This window comes from Lycium barbarum, chromosome 9 (assembly GCF_019175385.1).
Source record: "Lycium barbarum isolate Lr01 chromosome 9, ASM1917538v2, whole genome shotgun sequence".
NCBI classification, from domain to species: domain Eukaryota; kingdom Viridiplantae; phylum Streptophyta; class Magnoliopsida; order Solanales; family Solanaceae; genus Lycium; species Lycium barbarum.
This window is the reverse complement of record NC_083345.1, coordinates 124756859-124771549: the sequence shown is the minus strand read 5'-3', so window position 1 is coordinate 124771549 and position 14691 is coordinate 124756859. Positions and strand designations below refer to the sequence as shown.

Sequence of the window (14691 nt, the reverse complement as noted above, 5' to 3'; positions counted from 1 at the left end):
ACTAATTGAAAACTCTCACTCTCTCAATACAAAAATTAACTCAAAACAAGAGGATAAACCAAAGGCAAAATCTCTATTGCTACTCTTCACTAGGCTCACAATCCTTGTTCCTTTAAATTGGGATTTTAGACCCATATATAATCTTCAATAATATTCAAAATTGTCTGATGAAATTCACTTTGTTTTTTCAAGAATGAACAACCTTAGCCTAGACCAAACCTTAACAACCAACCCCTTCTTGTCAGTTTCATCTTTACACCATTCAAGAACCTCAAAATCCCTTTCTTTATCAAAAAAATCCAATAAAGTTGTTGTCTTTTCTGATAAACATGATAATTCAAGCTCAATAACAAATGAGTTCTTGACAAGAACTCATTTTTCCTCCAAAAAAACTGGTGTTTTTGCTTGTAAAGATGATAATTCAAGCTCAATAACAAGTGGGGTGTTTTCAAGAACTCATTTTTCCTCCAAAAAATCCCAAAAAAATGGTGTTTTTTCTGCTAAAGATGATAATTCAAGGTCAATAACAAGTGGGGTTTTTTCAAGAACTGTTTTTTCCACCAGAAAGACAAAGAAATTTGTTGTTTTTGCTACTAAAGATGATAGTAGTAGTAGTAGTAACAAGCTTGACCAATGGGACCAAATGGAACTTAAGTTTGGTAGATTGATTGGTGAAGACCCAAAATTGACCTTAGCTAAGGTTTATTTTTCTCCTTTAAACTTGCACTAACATGTTCATTGTTCTTTTTATTTTCCTTATTCATTTCAGCAAATTATGTTCTCTAATTTTTCTTTGCTTAGTTAAGAAAATAGGTACTCCCGCCGTTCCAATTTATGTGACATTGTGTGGCTAATAAGTAATAACATGTCATATCATTTGTGTGGCTATAAACGCTTCTCATTATATTGTTTCCGAATATAGAATGTGCCGTTCTTTATTGTTTTTTAAGTTTTTCTTTGCTTAGCTAAGAAATTTGGTACTCCTTCCATTTCAATTTATGTGATACTATGTGGTTATAAGACTTTTGACACTTGTGGTATTAAACATGCAGTGTCATTTGTGTTGTGGCTATAAAAGCTTCTGATTATAGTTTCTGAATATAGGATGTGTCATTCGTTTTGTAACGAACTAATAAGGATATGGTATCACATAAACGGGACAGGAGGAAGTATTAAGATTCATAAAGCTGACCCAAAAACTAGTCTAATTGAGATATAGTTGGTAGTATATGTAGCTAAGAGATTTTTTGAATGAATGCAATTCAAAGTTTGAGGAGTCGAGTGGCTTTTCTACTTGTGTGTTGATAATAAAGTTTTAAAATTTGATTTGTTTACCAACACAACGAGGTGTTCCAGAGGAAAAGAGAACTAATCCTGCATCTTGAGTTGAGACGTAGTTGATAGTATAGATAGTTAAGAGACTTGTCCAGTCAATGCTATTCAAATTTGAGTTGTAGTATTCATATAGCCGATCCAAAAGCTAGTTTGGGATCGAGACATAGTTGATAGTATGGATATTTAAGAGTCTTTTCGAATCAACGCAATTCAAATTTGAGTTGTGGGATTCATATAGCCGACCCAAAAACTAGTTTAGGATTGAGACACAGTTGATAGTATAGATAGTTAAGAGACTTTCTGAATCAGTGCAATACAAATTTGAGGAGTTGAGTGATTTTCCTGTCCGTCTGGTGAGAATGGAGAGTTTTATCCCTTCCAAAGTTTTAAACTTAGCTTTGGTTACCAGCACAATGAGGGTTATTATAGCAAAAAAAGAACTTATCCTGCATCCGGAATTGTACAATCATATATCGTAATTTGATATCTGCTAACATATTGTCAGTTTCTTAGTATTGACCTTATCTGTAACTTAAGCTTTAAAATTTCAGTCCTTCATGACAAAGTTAAATATCCCTGCTTTACTATTTTATGTTCTTATTTGCTAATTGCATCGAGTTATATTTGCACTTGGAAGAGGAGAACGGAAAACTTGTGGTAGTTAACAATTTGAACGGAACTCTTAGGAGCCGTTTGGCCATGAGAATTATACAGTTTTTTTCCGGAATAATGTTTCACTTTATTTCAAAATCAGTGTTTGTTTATAAATTTCCAAATCCAACTTGGAGTGGATTTCAAGTTTGAAAAGTGCTCCAAACCTGTTTTCCAACTCCATTTCCATCTCCATAAATTTCAAATAAGGTGCTCTCTTCTCTCCATTGCAAAAAGTATAACCAAACACAACTCCAGCTTAGTAAATTCCAAATAAGGTGAAAAATATTTGGAATCTATGGCCAAACACCTACTTAGATTGTTTCCTGTGTGTTCTTGCAGAACTGCTGAATGTGGTGTGTTGGTTTCATGCTGTATATATCTGTCTATATCTGATTGTGATTCTTGATTTCATAGATAATTAGTAGGAAAACAAACCCGGAGACATCTTATCTTGAAGTTGAAGAGTCATTTGGCAAGAAGAAGGGTGAAATTGCCGAGGTTCCATTTGATGCGTCCAAGGAAAAGAAATCTCTCAATTCATCAAATGGATTAAATTTGGTTCGCCCTGTGCCAAAGAAGGGTGTTAAGTTCGAGGTTGATGATAAACCGATAAAGACCGAGGGTGATAAACAAAGCCAACCAATTTCAAGACCTCAAGTAAGTAGGAAAAGTAGTGTTCCAAATGTTATATTGCGTAAACCGAGTTTGTATTCGGAGGAGGAGTATGAATCAGCAAAATACAAAATTAAGCCAAACTTGACTCTGAAAATGGGCAAAGAACTGAAACCCGAGAAGTTTAGTGATGTAACGTTGTTGAAGAAGCCGGAACCGATGAGGATCAGCTCTGACGATAGTGAAAAGAATGGACAATCAAGTGATAAGTCTAGTGATGTTACATTGTTAAAGAAGCCGGAGCTGATGAGTATCAACTCCGATGATAGTGAAAAGAATGGAGAATCAAGCAATGTCTTACCCGTAGCTAGTGATGACACTGTAGATGCTAGTGAATCCAAAAACAGCTTGCTTTTGAATAAGCCAGAGTTTAATAATTTAAACCTGAAGGTAGATCTAAATCAAGAATCTGCCGAGGATCAGCATATTAGTGCTTTGGATGAAAGTACTTTGAATGGTGCTAACTCTTCTTCTGAGCAAAGTATGGCAGAGAATAAACTTGGTGAACCGTTACAACCTAGCAGAAACAATCCTCTTGAGGAACAAGGCTCTGGGACAGGTAACAGGATTCTGTTTCTTGACAGATAGTAATCTGAAGTGGTAATTTAAGAGAAAACGACAAAAATGGCCCCTTACGACAAAAATGGTCCCTTATGTTTGAGAGTAGTTCAAAATAGTCCCTTAAGTATCAACTGAGCAGTTTTGGTCCTTTAAGATTTCCAAATGTGAGTACTGCGGTCTCCGTCAAATATTTACCAAACTTTGATTGTTGAATTTAACCAGAGCTGTGGAGTTTTTTTTTAACCAAAAAAACCAGAAATTTCCGTCAAAATTTCAGAAACAGCAACATAAAAAACTACACCAAAAATAACAGAAATTGCACCACAAAAGTTGCAGCAGATTCTTGAAATTGACCAAAATTAACAAGATATGTACTTCCAAATGTGAGTTCCTGATAAATATTTTTTCATTTTCATAGTTCCGATTAAACTTAACAATCAGAGTTCCGTAAATATCTGACGGAAACCAAAAATGTTCACTTTTGGCAAACTGAAAGGACCAAAACTGCTCAAGTGATACTTAGGGGACTATTTTTGAACCTATACTGAGGGGACTATTTTTGAACCTACTACCAAATATAAGGGACAATTTTTATAATTTTGTTGGTAATTTAGCATCTTAGTCAGTGTACTTGATTGTTTTTCAAGGATTCCAGCAGACTGATACACAGCGTGCCGAAAGAAGTTCTGATTCCAATAAACCGTCCGAGACTGGACCCACGGAATCTTTAGATGCTGCTCTTCTTGGAAAACCGAAAAGGTACTTGCAGACATTGTTTTGCCCTTACATATTTTGCTGTTATATTTTTCTTGATTAATAACTTGTGCTACTATAGATTAGACCAACCTAAAAAGACAACATCAAATGTTAGTCAAGAGGATATGCGTCCTGTCAAATCTGAGGGCTACATGGAAAATGTGTCAGAGATTGAAAACTTTCTGGCAAAATCACCCATTAAGGTAGATTAAATTTTTTCCTTCTTTCTGTGTTCGTTCCTTAAAACTAGGAAGAATGTATTGATGAAACTGAGTGCTGCAACCTTGTAGGAACACGAAGATAATGACTGGGTAAGAGCTGAGGAGCTTGTTAAGAGCGGAGGAAGAGACGAAGTGGAACTAGTCAGCTGTAGCACCAGAGGCTTTGTTGTAAGTCTACTTACTACCCCGACTCATCATATTACTTCATTATTATTATTATTATTATTAATATTATTATTATACTCCCTCCGTTCCAATTTATGTGAAGGTGTTTGACTGGGCACATAGTTTAAGAAAGGAAGACTTTTGAAACTTGTGGTCTAAATTAAGTCACAGAAATTTCTGTGGCTATAAATCATTTCATTAAGGGTAAAATGGGAAGTTTGAAGTTAAATTGTTACTAACTATGAGAAGATTTCATTCTTTTTGGGACTGGCTAAAAAGGAAAGAGTGTCGCTAAATTAGGACGGAGGGAGTATATACTTTTTAACTTATTTTTCACTTTTATTTTATTTAGTATGATGATGATATGATATGAGCTTAAATGAAGAAATGAGGATTCATATTGCTGACTGAGGTGTAGTTGATGTTGAAGGTGCATCTGCTCTTAACTTATTTCTAACGGAAACTCTTTTTACGTCTTTTTACAGGTATCTTTTGGTTCCTTGATAGGATTTTTGCCATACCGCAATCTAGCAGCCAGGTGGAAATTCTTAGCCTTTGAATCTTGGTTGAGGCAAAAAGGCTTAGATCCATCCCTGTACAAGCAAGGTTTGGGTATCATTGATGGTTTTGGCAAGGCAGCTTCTCCTGAGGCGGGAATAGAGCCACAAGTTGCTAAAAATGGCGATCAGGAGATCTCACCAGACATGAAACTTGAAGATCTTCTTAGGATTTATGACCAAGAGAAACTCAAGTTCTTATCATCGTTTGTTGGTCAGGTGAGGAGGGCTTCGCTATTTATAGCCTATTTGGCCAAGCTTTTAAACTCAACTTATTTTGATAAGTGTTTTTTTTTCAAAAAAGTACTTTTGGTGAGAAGCAGTTTGTGTTTGGCTAATCAATTTGGAAAACACTTTTGAGCAGCAATTAATGCTTGGCCTACTTTTTAAAAAGTGATTCTAAGTGTATTTTCTCAAAAGTGCTATACAAAAAGTACTTTTGGGGAGAAACTATCTTTTTTAGCTTCTCAAAAACAGCTTCTGCTTCTACTCAAAAACACTTTTTCTTCTCCGAAAAATTCAACCAAAAGCCTCAACTTTGAATATAAGCACTTTTGACCTTGGAGAAGCTTGGCCAAACAGGCTATTAATCTCAATCTTAGAACTCTGAGAAAGAACATAATTTGTGATCCTTGTCATGTAGAGGATCAGAGTAAGTGTGGTGTTGGCTGACAGAAATTCCAGAAGGCTAATATTCTCGATAAAGCCAAAAGAAAAGGAAGAATTGGTCGAGAAGAAGAGAAGCCTTATGGTAAGAACATTACATTGTCTAAAGCTTGCAATTTTTTTTTGCGTAATTTTTATCAAACTGGCCATCTCACAAATAACCCAAGCTTCTATGGAATGTGGTATTCGGTTTTCTATGTTAACTGGTCATGAATATTACGACTGACTTCAAGATATCCAACCTAACTTCTTTCTCCTTGTTCTATATTGTTCTTTATTTCTCCTCGTTTTATATTGTTCTATATTTCTCCTCGTTCTATATTGTTCAGAAGAGAAAATCCTGAAAATAGATAGGCACACTTGTAGAAGGAAATAAGCTTGGTATCGCTTTTAATAAGATAATAGAGGGAGCACCCAAGGGTGTGGCCTAGTGGTCAATGATGTGGGTTGAGAGCTATGAGGTCTCAGGTTCAATTCCCAGCAAAGGCACAAACACTAGGTGATTTCTTTCTTCTGTCTAAGCCCTGGTGGATAGAGTTGCCTGGTTCCTGTGTTGATGGACAGTAGCAGGTGCCCCACGGAATTAGTCGAGATGCACGTAAGCTCGCCCAGACACCATGGTTATCAAAAACAAATCCACTGTAGTTCACTATTAATTTGTTGAGTAATCGGTTTTCTCTAACTTATGGAACTTTCAATCTAGAGGTAGTTTGTAATTGTCAAAAAAAAAATCTAGAGGTAGTTTGTAAATTATGCTGAAGTCTAGCAGTTTGAAGAAAATTCTGGAAAATATAATATCTGTGCCATCCATTGGATCTCCTAATGCAGCTGTCTGAAATCTATGTTTCCAGTTTCAAGCGCCCTTCCTTGCTCTTTAGTCTCTGCTTTAATGTACATGTGGCTCTTAATCAGGAACAGAAAAAGCTCGTATTGTGTATAGATTTAGGCACTTTATCGGTATACTTTGTAGTTTGTATGCATTTCTTGTAGTCCTGTGAAACTTTCATGCAACAAGTTATGGAGACTTCCTCTGTCAATATATGTTGAATACGCAATATTGACTTCTTCCACTTTTGAAATAAAGTTAGTCGTTGAGAACCCGCTCCCTTCCTCCCACAAAATGAAGGAAGAAAAAAGGGCAATTCTCAATAGCTCTAGTATGTTGGTTTTGGGAATATGCAAATATTTCCTATGTATTTTAGATAGTAACTGTATGCTATCTCTCAGTGTTAGTTAATCTGGATCTTGCTCCCATAGTGAAGTCACTGAGCTTGTGTAATTTGCATTGCAGGCAAAACTTCAAGTCGGGGATGTGGTAAAATGTTGCATACAAAAAATTACCTACTTCGGTATATTTGTTGAGGTATAACAGTGATGTAGCATGAGCTTCTCATGACAGATAACTCCAGCTAACTATTGATTACATCTTAAATTTGCAATATTTAATATAGGTTGAAGGAGTACCTGCCCTAATTCACCAGACAGAAGTCTCATGGGATGCCACTCTAGACCCTGTGTCATATTTTAAAATTGGCCAGGTAGTTTCTTCTCAATAAGACAGTAACTATACATAACAAATTTTGTACTTCCTCCGTCCCGATTTATGTGATGCACTTTGACTAGGCACGGAATTTAAGAAAGAAAAGGAGCTTTTGAAATTTGTGTGGCGATAAATCATCTCATTAAGGGTAAAATGGGAAGTTTCAAGTTAATTTTTTTCTAAATATAGAAAGGTATCATTCTTTTTGGAACAGACCAAAAACGAAAGTACATCACATGAAATGGTACAGAGGAGTAATTCATATCTTCTGATGTAAAAGTGAAATGAAATTTAGCGGATGATTATAGATAAGTATAGTGTTTTGAGTTGTGAAAGATCCATGCTGGCTCGGAGTATTGGAGGTTAAGCGCATCATATGTTCTCTGATAATGTCAGAACTAACTATTTTAAAGATATCTTACTCTCTTTTTTTTTTTTTGGAAATTTTTCCTTGTAGATTGTGGAGGCAAAAGTTCACCAGTTAGACTTTTCACTTGAGCGCATCTTTTTGTCGTTGAAGGAAATAACGGTAATCTGTCTGTTTTCTTTCCTGATATTATTAGGTAAGATTGAGATTGACCTGTGCGTTTTTATGTACCTTTTGCAGCCAGATCCCATGATGGAGGCGTTGGAGGCTGTTGTTGGCGATCATGATAATTTGAGCGGAAAACTCCAACCAGCAGATCAAGATACTGAGGTTTATGTTCTCTCTCTCTCTCCTTCTTTTTTTTTTTTTTTTTTGTGTTTTATGTTCTCACCCTTGTGATTGAACAGTATTATTCCTTTTGAACTTCATTCAATTTACCAAAGACACCTTAGATCAATACGTCATCGTTGTCCTCGATTTCAGTTAAAAGAACACTTATGGCCTGTTTGGCCATATATATATTTTTGCTTTTTTTCAAATAAAAAATTCAAAACAGTGTTTGGTCATACGACTGGATTGATTTTTTGAAATAATTTTTGAAGATGAGTTTCAATTTAAAAAAATGGTTTGACAAGCTATATAGTTTTTCTCTTCAATAAACATCTTGTCCTCTTGGATATTATTAAGATTCATGATGAGTTGGAGTTGGAGTTGTGTACAGTACAAGTACTTGTTAGCAGTGGCGGATGTAGCCTTTCGTTACCGGGTTCATCTAAACACAGTACTTTTAACGCGGTGTATAAATTTATGTGTAAAAATCTATTGAAAATGCAACAAGTAGAATGAACCCATAATTTTTAAAATTATCATGAAATCATTGCTGAATCTGATCTTAGATTGTAATATACATTTGCATTTGTCTATAGCTGATGGTAGAATTTTAATTTAATGTTGGACAGTGGCCCGACGTGGAATCACTTATCAAAGAATTACAGCAAGTCGAAGGTATCTCCTCTGTGTCAAAAGGGCGGTACTTCTTGAGCCCTGGTTTGGCTCCAACATTTCAGGTAACACCTTACATAAGACATAAGCAATATAACTATTTGCTTTAACGTAGCTTTCATTCATATATAGTACTCCCTCCATCCCAATTTACGTGAAGTTGTTATGAGTGGGCATGGGGTTTAAAAATGAAAGGAAAACTTTTGAAACTTGTGGTCCAAAATAAGGCTTAAATCATCTCATTAGGGGGTAAAATGGGAAGTTTAAAGTTAAATTGTTGCTAAATATAGAAATGTGTTACTCTTTTTGGGAGTGAAAGAGTGTTACATAAATTGGGACGGAGGGAGTACCAGTTTATGACATGTTTTTAGGCGCAATACTTACAGCAAATGTATTAGGCTTGGCACGTTTTTAGGCGCAATACTTACAGCAAATGTATTAGGTTTTTGATTGGTTCACTCAAAGCATGTAAGAGATAGTGAATTTAACTGTGCATTGCTGGCTTTATTGTTTTGGAAGATTTTAATCATTGATTTTCTATCAGGTTTATATGGCATCCATGTTTGAGAATCAATACAAGTTACTTGCTCGGTCAGGAAATAGAGTACAAGAGGTAAAATTTCAAAGTTCTCCTTATTTTGCCTTAATGTTGCGTCATAAATCATAATTTTATCTATCAATTCTTTTTCTGCAAAAGAAGGGTAAAGTTGCAGTTCTTAAAGATGTGTCGTGAAATCATGATTAAAACATTTAGTTCTCCTGTTCATATCCATCGAGTATTTAGTTGAAGTTTCTTTGATGTCTGGAAGTGTAAAATGCTTGACATGTTGTAGTCTGACAAATTTCTTGGATAACTTATCACCCTTTCCTGAGAATGAAATTCTATAATTTTACACCCGAGCATGTGGTCCGGTGGTCAATGAAGGTTGAGAATCATGAGGTCTCGGGTTCAAATCCTAGCGGAAGCAAAAACATGGGGTGATTTCTTCCCATCTGTCCTAGGCTTGGTGGACAGAGTTACTCGATACCTGAAGTGGGAGGTAGTAGGTACTCCATGGATCTAGTCGAGGTGCACGCAAGCTTGTCTGGACACCACGATTAAAAAATAAAAAAAACTGTAATTAGGCGTAGTTGGAGACCATTGATGTCGAAGAATTATGAAGAAAGAAAAGAGAGAAGCGAGAAAGAAAGAAGGAAAACAAGTATCATTTTCTCTTTGAAAGACTATGGGTATAAGAGGTTATATAGGGCTGTAATCGAGCTGGATTGTCAAGAGCTTATCAGTGAATTTAAAGTACAGATTCTTGGTGATGTTGGTTGCGGTTGATGTGTCATTAAATCCTGGAAAAAGAAGAGAGAAAAACCTTTTTTTTTCTTTCCTTGTCATGTTGGTTTTTCTTGTTAATTATTTGGGAGCAGGAGGTTCACATTCTCAACGTGATACTTAAGAGCGTAAAATTATGTTTTGGATGATAGATTTTGGACACCGATTTAGAAGGTCCACACAAATGCCACCATCGATGTGAGATCTTTGCAATGTTGGAAACTCGGTCTACTTAATGCTAGTTATAACCAGTGGTGTCAAAGGCACACTTAAAGATCGCTTAAGCTTGAAACAATGCGCAAAACATCTTGAGCGCTTCCCCTCACTTAGCGGGTGTTCCAGTGTCGTCGTCAAGGCTCTAAGGCATACTTTTCCTTGCTAGTGAGTGTTATCCTGCATGGGCAACAATAAACAATTGATAGTTCACTTTACCGTAATTGTTTTTTCAATTTCTTTGCTCATATATTTGTAATTCATGCTTGTCATTAGTCTTGGACTACACATACATATTTGTATTTTTCTCCATTTTCGCCTTTCTTTCATTAAAGCCCACGCTTTATTTGCACTTTGTGCTTAAAGCTCCTACGGACCTTAGAGCTTTTTTATGCTTTTCGCCTTTGACAACACTGGTTATAATGTGTGTAATGACCTCAAGGTTAAGTTTTACCTCTACCTGGCTATAACTTGTCCATCCGAAGACGTCTTTTTGTCATGTCATTACATGTTTACCAACTTGTAACTTCAGTACTAAGTACCATTTACTCAGAGATGTATATAAATAGGTAAATCCTTTTTATGGCAATACTCATTGGTGCTATGTAGGGAAACAGCCTCCCTACCTAAGGTAGGGGGGTAAGGTCTGCGTACACTCTACCCTCCCCAGACCCCACATTGTGGGATTCATTGGGTATGTTGTTGTTGTTGTACTCATTGGTGCTAAGTGGGCATTGTTTTGTGCAGGTGATAGTGGAAACATCATTGGGTAAAGAGGAAATGAAATCTGCAATTCAATCTTGTACAGATAAAGTTGAATAACCTATCAAATCAAATAACAATAATAAGAAGAAAGTGACCAATCTTTCTGTGGAGGCAGCCAACGGATGGTAAAGCTTTGAAACCGGACTAGCAGAAGTTGAAGTTATAACAGCAGATGCGAAGAAGAGAAATGACCGACGTGGTATCCTATTCCGAACACAAATGCTATCGATTTATCGTTTAGGTCTTCGAGAATCTGGTGAGCTGATAATGAATTCTGGCCATTCTCATGTTGCATTTTTGATCCTGGATATGCCGTGGATTATATCAACAAAATATTTTTGGTTATTTTTCTTCTCTCTTTGTTTGTTAATATATATATTTTTCTCTTTTCTGATGAGTTAGGAGTTTATGTAAGGTCTATGACATATTGTATGTGTACACGTCAACGCGATCAATCAATTACACTTCGATTCCAAATAAGTTGAAGTCGGTTATATGAATCTTGTATATCTATTTTGCCTTATTCAGGTATACCTAAATCACCAGGGCACAAAGAATTCAATATTTAAGAGGATTTATCATGTTATGACACTGTATTCATGTTAATGGTCTTGGTCACTACCCAGTGTAATCCCACAATAGTGGGGTCTGGGGAGGGTAAGATGTACGCAGCCTTACCCCTACCTGGGTAGGGAGGCTGTTTCCGATTGACCCTCGGCAACCCTCCTCCTTTATCCGGGCTTGGGACCGGCAATGTGAGCGAGCTCACACTGTATTCATGTTAATATTTTTGGTAAATAAAAGATTTTATTAATAAAATGATTATTATTTTTATATCAAAATCTTGATATAATTTATCCGATATAGAAAATGAAGTAAGTTATCCAAGTTATAATTTTGAAATATCCTAATTTTGAACCAAACAACCCCAAGAGCTTCTGATGGGAATATGGAAGGTCCCTTATTGGGTGGTAAACTCATTTTCTCGAAAAAATGACCAAAATGGTCCTAAATGCATGGGTTTTGATTCCATTTGATCCTTAATGTATAGACATAATGAAAATGGTCCATAATATATTTTAAAAAATGATCAGTTTGGTCCCAATGCATATAAGTAAAGACAACACATATTTTTGTTGTAAAAATAAACGGAGTCACCGGACATGTGCGCTGCATTTGAGCTATCAAACTACAAAACAAAAGTACCTTCTTGTATCGTACAATCCGTCAAAGCCCACATCAAAATCCTTAACCCTTGAAAAGAGCTAGGGAAAAACTTTCTATACAAGGTTACACTTGAGGAAAATTGTAATTTTATGGTGAATATATTCAATGGAGTATAGAAGGAAGCCTATAATGTCTTCGATTAAGCTAAATAGGTTGTATACGAAGAAAGATACTTAGGGCCCCAATTTATTTTGATACCGAAGTAACAATTGTCTTTATTTATATGGCTTAGGGCCAAATCGATCACTTTTTGTAATACATTAAAGATTATTTTCATCATGCTTATACATTGAGGATCAAATGGAACCAAAACTCATACAATTTTTTGATCTTTTTCTTTCATATTCTCTGTTCATTATATTACTTTACTGTTTTTTTTTTTTTTTAAAGAAAACTGAATTATTTAATAGATATATATTATATGTAACACATTTCATTCTTAGTATATGCTCATTAAAGAAATCGACTAACATTAATTAATACCTACATTTTGTTTTGATTATGATATTAGGCGCCGTGCAAGTTTATTCTTGTTGATTTGCTCCATTATGCTTTTATAGGGGCTTAATACCCAGATGGACCCTTAAATTTGGCATGTTTTGTAAGATAGTCATATAAACTTATAAGGCGACCAGATAGACACTTAAACTTACTCAAAGTGTATTTTTCAAGTTTTTCAGTTGTTTTGAAAACAAAAACTATATTTTTCAAACACTCACAATTTTCATGGCCAAACAAGCCCTAAATATATCACAAAATATTTTTTTTAAAATGCAAAAATAAGGCAAACGCATATACATGAGACTATAAATGTGCACTTAAACCAATAAATACTCGCTAATCGTAATTTTGCAGCTTTCAATTAACTCGGTTTTTTTTTTTACACTTGAATAATTAAAAAACAATATCTTTAACCAATAAAAATCCTTAAAAAAAGAAATTTCAAATTAAGAAATTTCTTTTTTTTAAGGATTTTCTTCTCGGCTTTACAGTTTTCTTAATTTGAAATTTCTTTTACACTTGAAATACTGAACTTAGAAATTTCTTAATTTGAAATTTCTTTTTTTAAGGATTTTTATTGGTTAAAGTTATTGTTTTTTAATTATTCAAGTGTAAAAAAACAATCCGAGTTAATTGAAAGCTGCAAAATTGCGATTAGCGAGTATTTATTGGTTTAAGTGCACATTTATAGTCTCATGTATATGCGTTTGCCTTATTTTTGCTTTTTTAAAAAAATATTTTGTGATATATTTAGGGCTTGTTTGGCCATGAAAATTGTGAGTGTTTGAAAAATATAGTTTTTGTTTTCAAAACAACTGAAAAACTTGAAAAATACACTTTGAATAAGTTTAAGTGTCTATCTGGTCACCTTATAAGTTTATATGCCTATCTTACAAAACATGTCAAGTTTAAGGGTCCATCTAGGTATTAAGCCCTTTTATAGGAGACTATAGGAGTGTGTGTTTAGTTATGTCATCAAATATATATTGTTTCAATCTCGTGAATTGAATTTTACAAAAAAATATCTTTGAGATTTGACATTACTACACTTCTCATTCTTTATAATATTAGGCAAATATTAGAAAAGAATGCAAACACATCTTTTTACTACTAAACTTTGTTAGAGTTACGAAAAGAATGAAAAAAACTCAAAAAAAAAAAAAAAAGGAGAGAAACTAACTGAAAAAGTCTTTAATGTTTGAAAAAATGATCAATTTAATCCTTAGTGTATGAAAAAATATGATCTTTTGGGTCCTAAACCTTAAAAGTGACGGTGCAAGTAAAAAAGCTGTTAAGATTAATCAACAACTCACTTGAATTGTATAAAATATAAAAATGGAAGTGAAACCTTTCGGCCATAACCAAATCTAATATAATGAAAAGAAAGGTCAACCTTTATTATTTCGATTATGTGGTATATATATGAAGGATTATTTCGATTACGTGGTATATATGAAAGACTACAATAATCATTTTTCCTTACATTAAAGACTACAATCAGACCTCTCTATAACATCATCCGTATATAAAGCATCTCTCTATAACAGTCAAGTTTTTTCGGAATCAATTTTTTTAAGTCATATTTTACTTCTCTATACAATATTTTACCTATAACAGCAACAACCAACTTTATACCAGTCCACTCTTTGTAAAATTACCCCATATAACATTTTTTTTTTGGGTAGTATAATAATTAACAATCTTTATAAAAATAGAATATTTATGATTATCAATAATAAGTGTAGAGATTTTGACCAAATATTTAATCCTTAATACACTATTTAAGATAAAGAATGTCATATGAATATGTATATTTTCATCATTAAAAGATTTCCTTCATTATCAAAAGTGTAATTAGGCTTAGAATTTGATAATCATTAAAAGATTTCCTTTATTATCAAAAGTGTAATTAGGCTTAGAATTTGACAATTAAAAATGAATAGATTTTATGCATTTTTTTTTGCCTATAACAACGAAATATTATTTAAATGTTAATATTGTTATGGGTGCATTCAGATCCAACAATGCTGTTATAAAGAAGTTTGACTGTATTTCGATTACGTAGTATATACGAAGGACCAAAATAGCCCAATCGCGATACATTAAGGACCATTTTGATCTTTTGTCGAAACTAATACTCCCTCTGTTTCAATTTGTTTGAACCT

The 14691-nt window shown here is 34.3% G+C and overlaps 1 protein-coding gene across 1 annotated transcript; it reads left to right on the top strand.

Annotated features, from left to right (window-relative positions):
• Positions 1-31: 31 nt before the first annotated feature.
• LOC132609884 (uncharacterized) lies at positions 32-11298 on the top strand. The gene is made up of 14 exons (XM_060324078.1): positions 32-700; positions 2404-3220; positions 3870-3981; positions 4058-4181; positions 4269-4367; positions 4850-5140; positions 5565-5672; positions 6879-6950; positions 7039-7125; positions 7585-7656; positions 7735-7824; positions 8454-8561; positions 9041-9109; positions 10781-11298. Exons 1-14 carry the CDS (start codon positions 194-196, stop codon positions 10853-10855), a joined length of 2631 nt encoding a protein of 876 aa, XP_060180061.1. The 5' UTR covers positions 32-193; the 3' UTR covers positions 10856-11298.
• The last annotated feature ends 3393 nt before the right edge of the window (positions 11299-14691 follow it).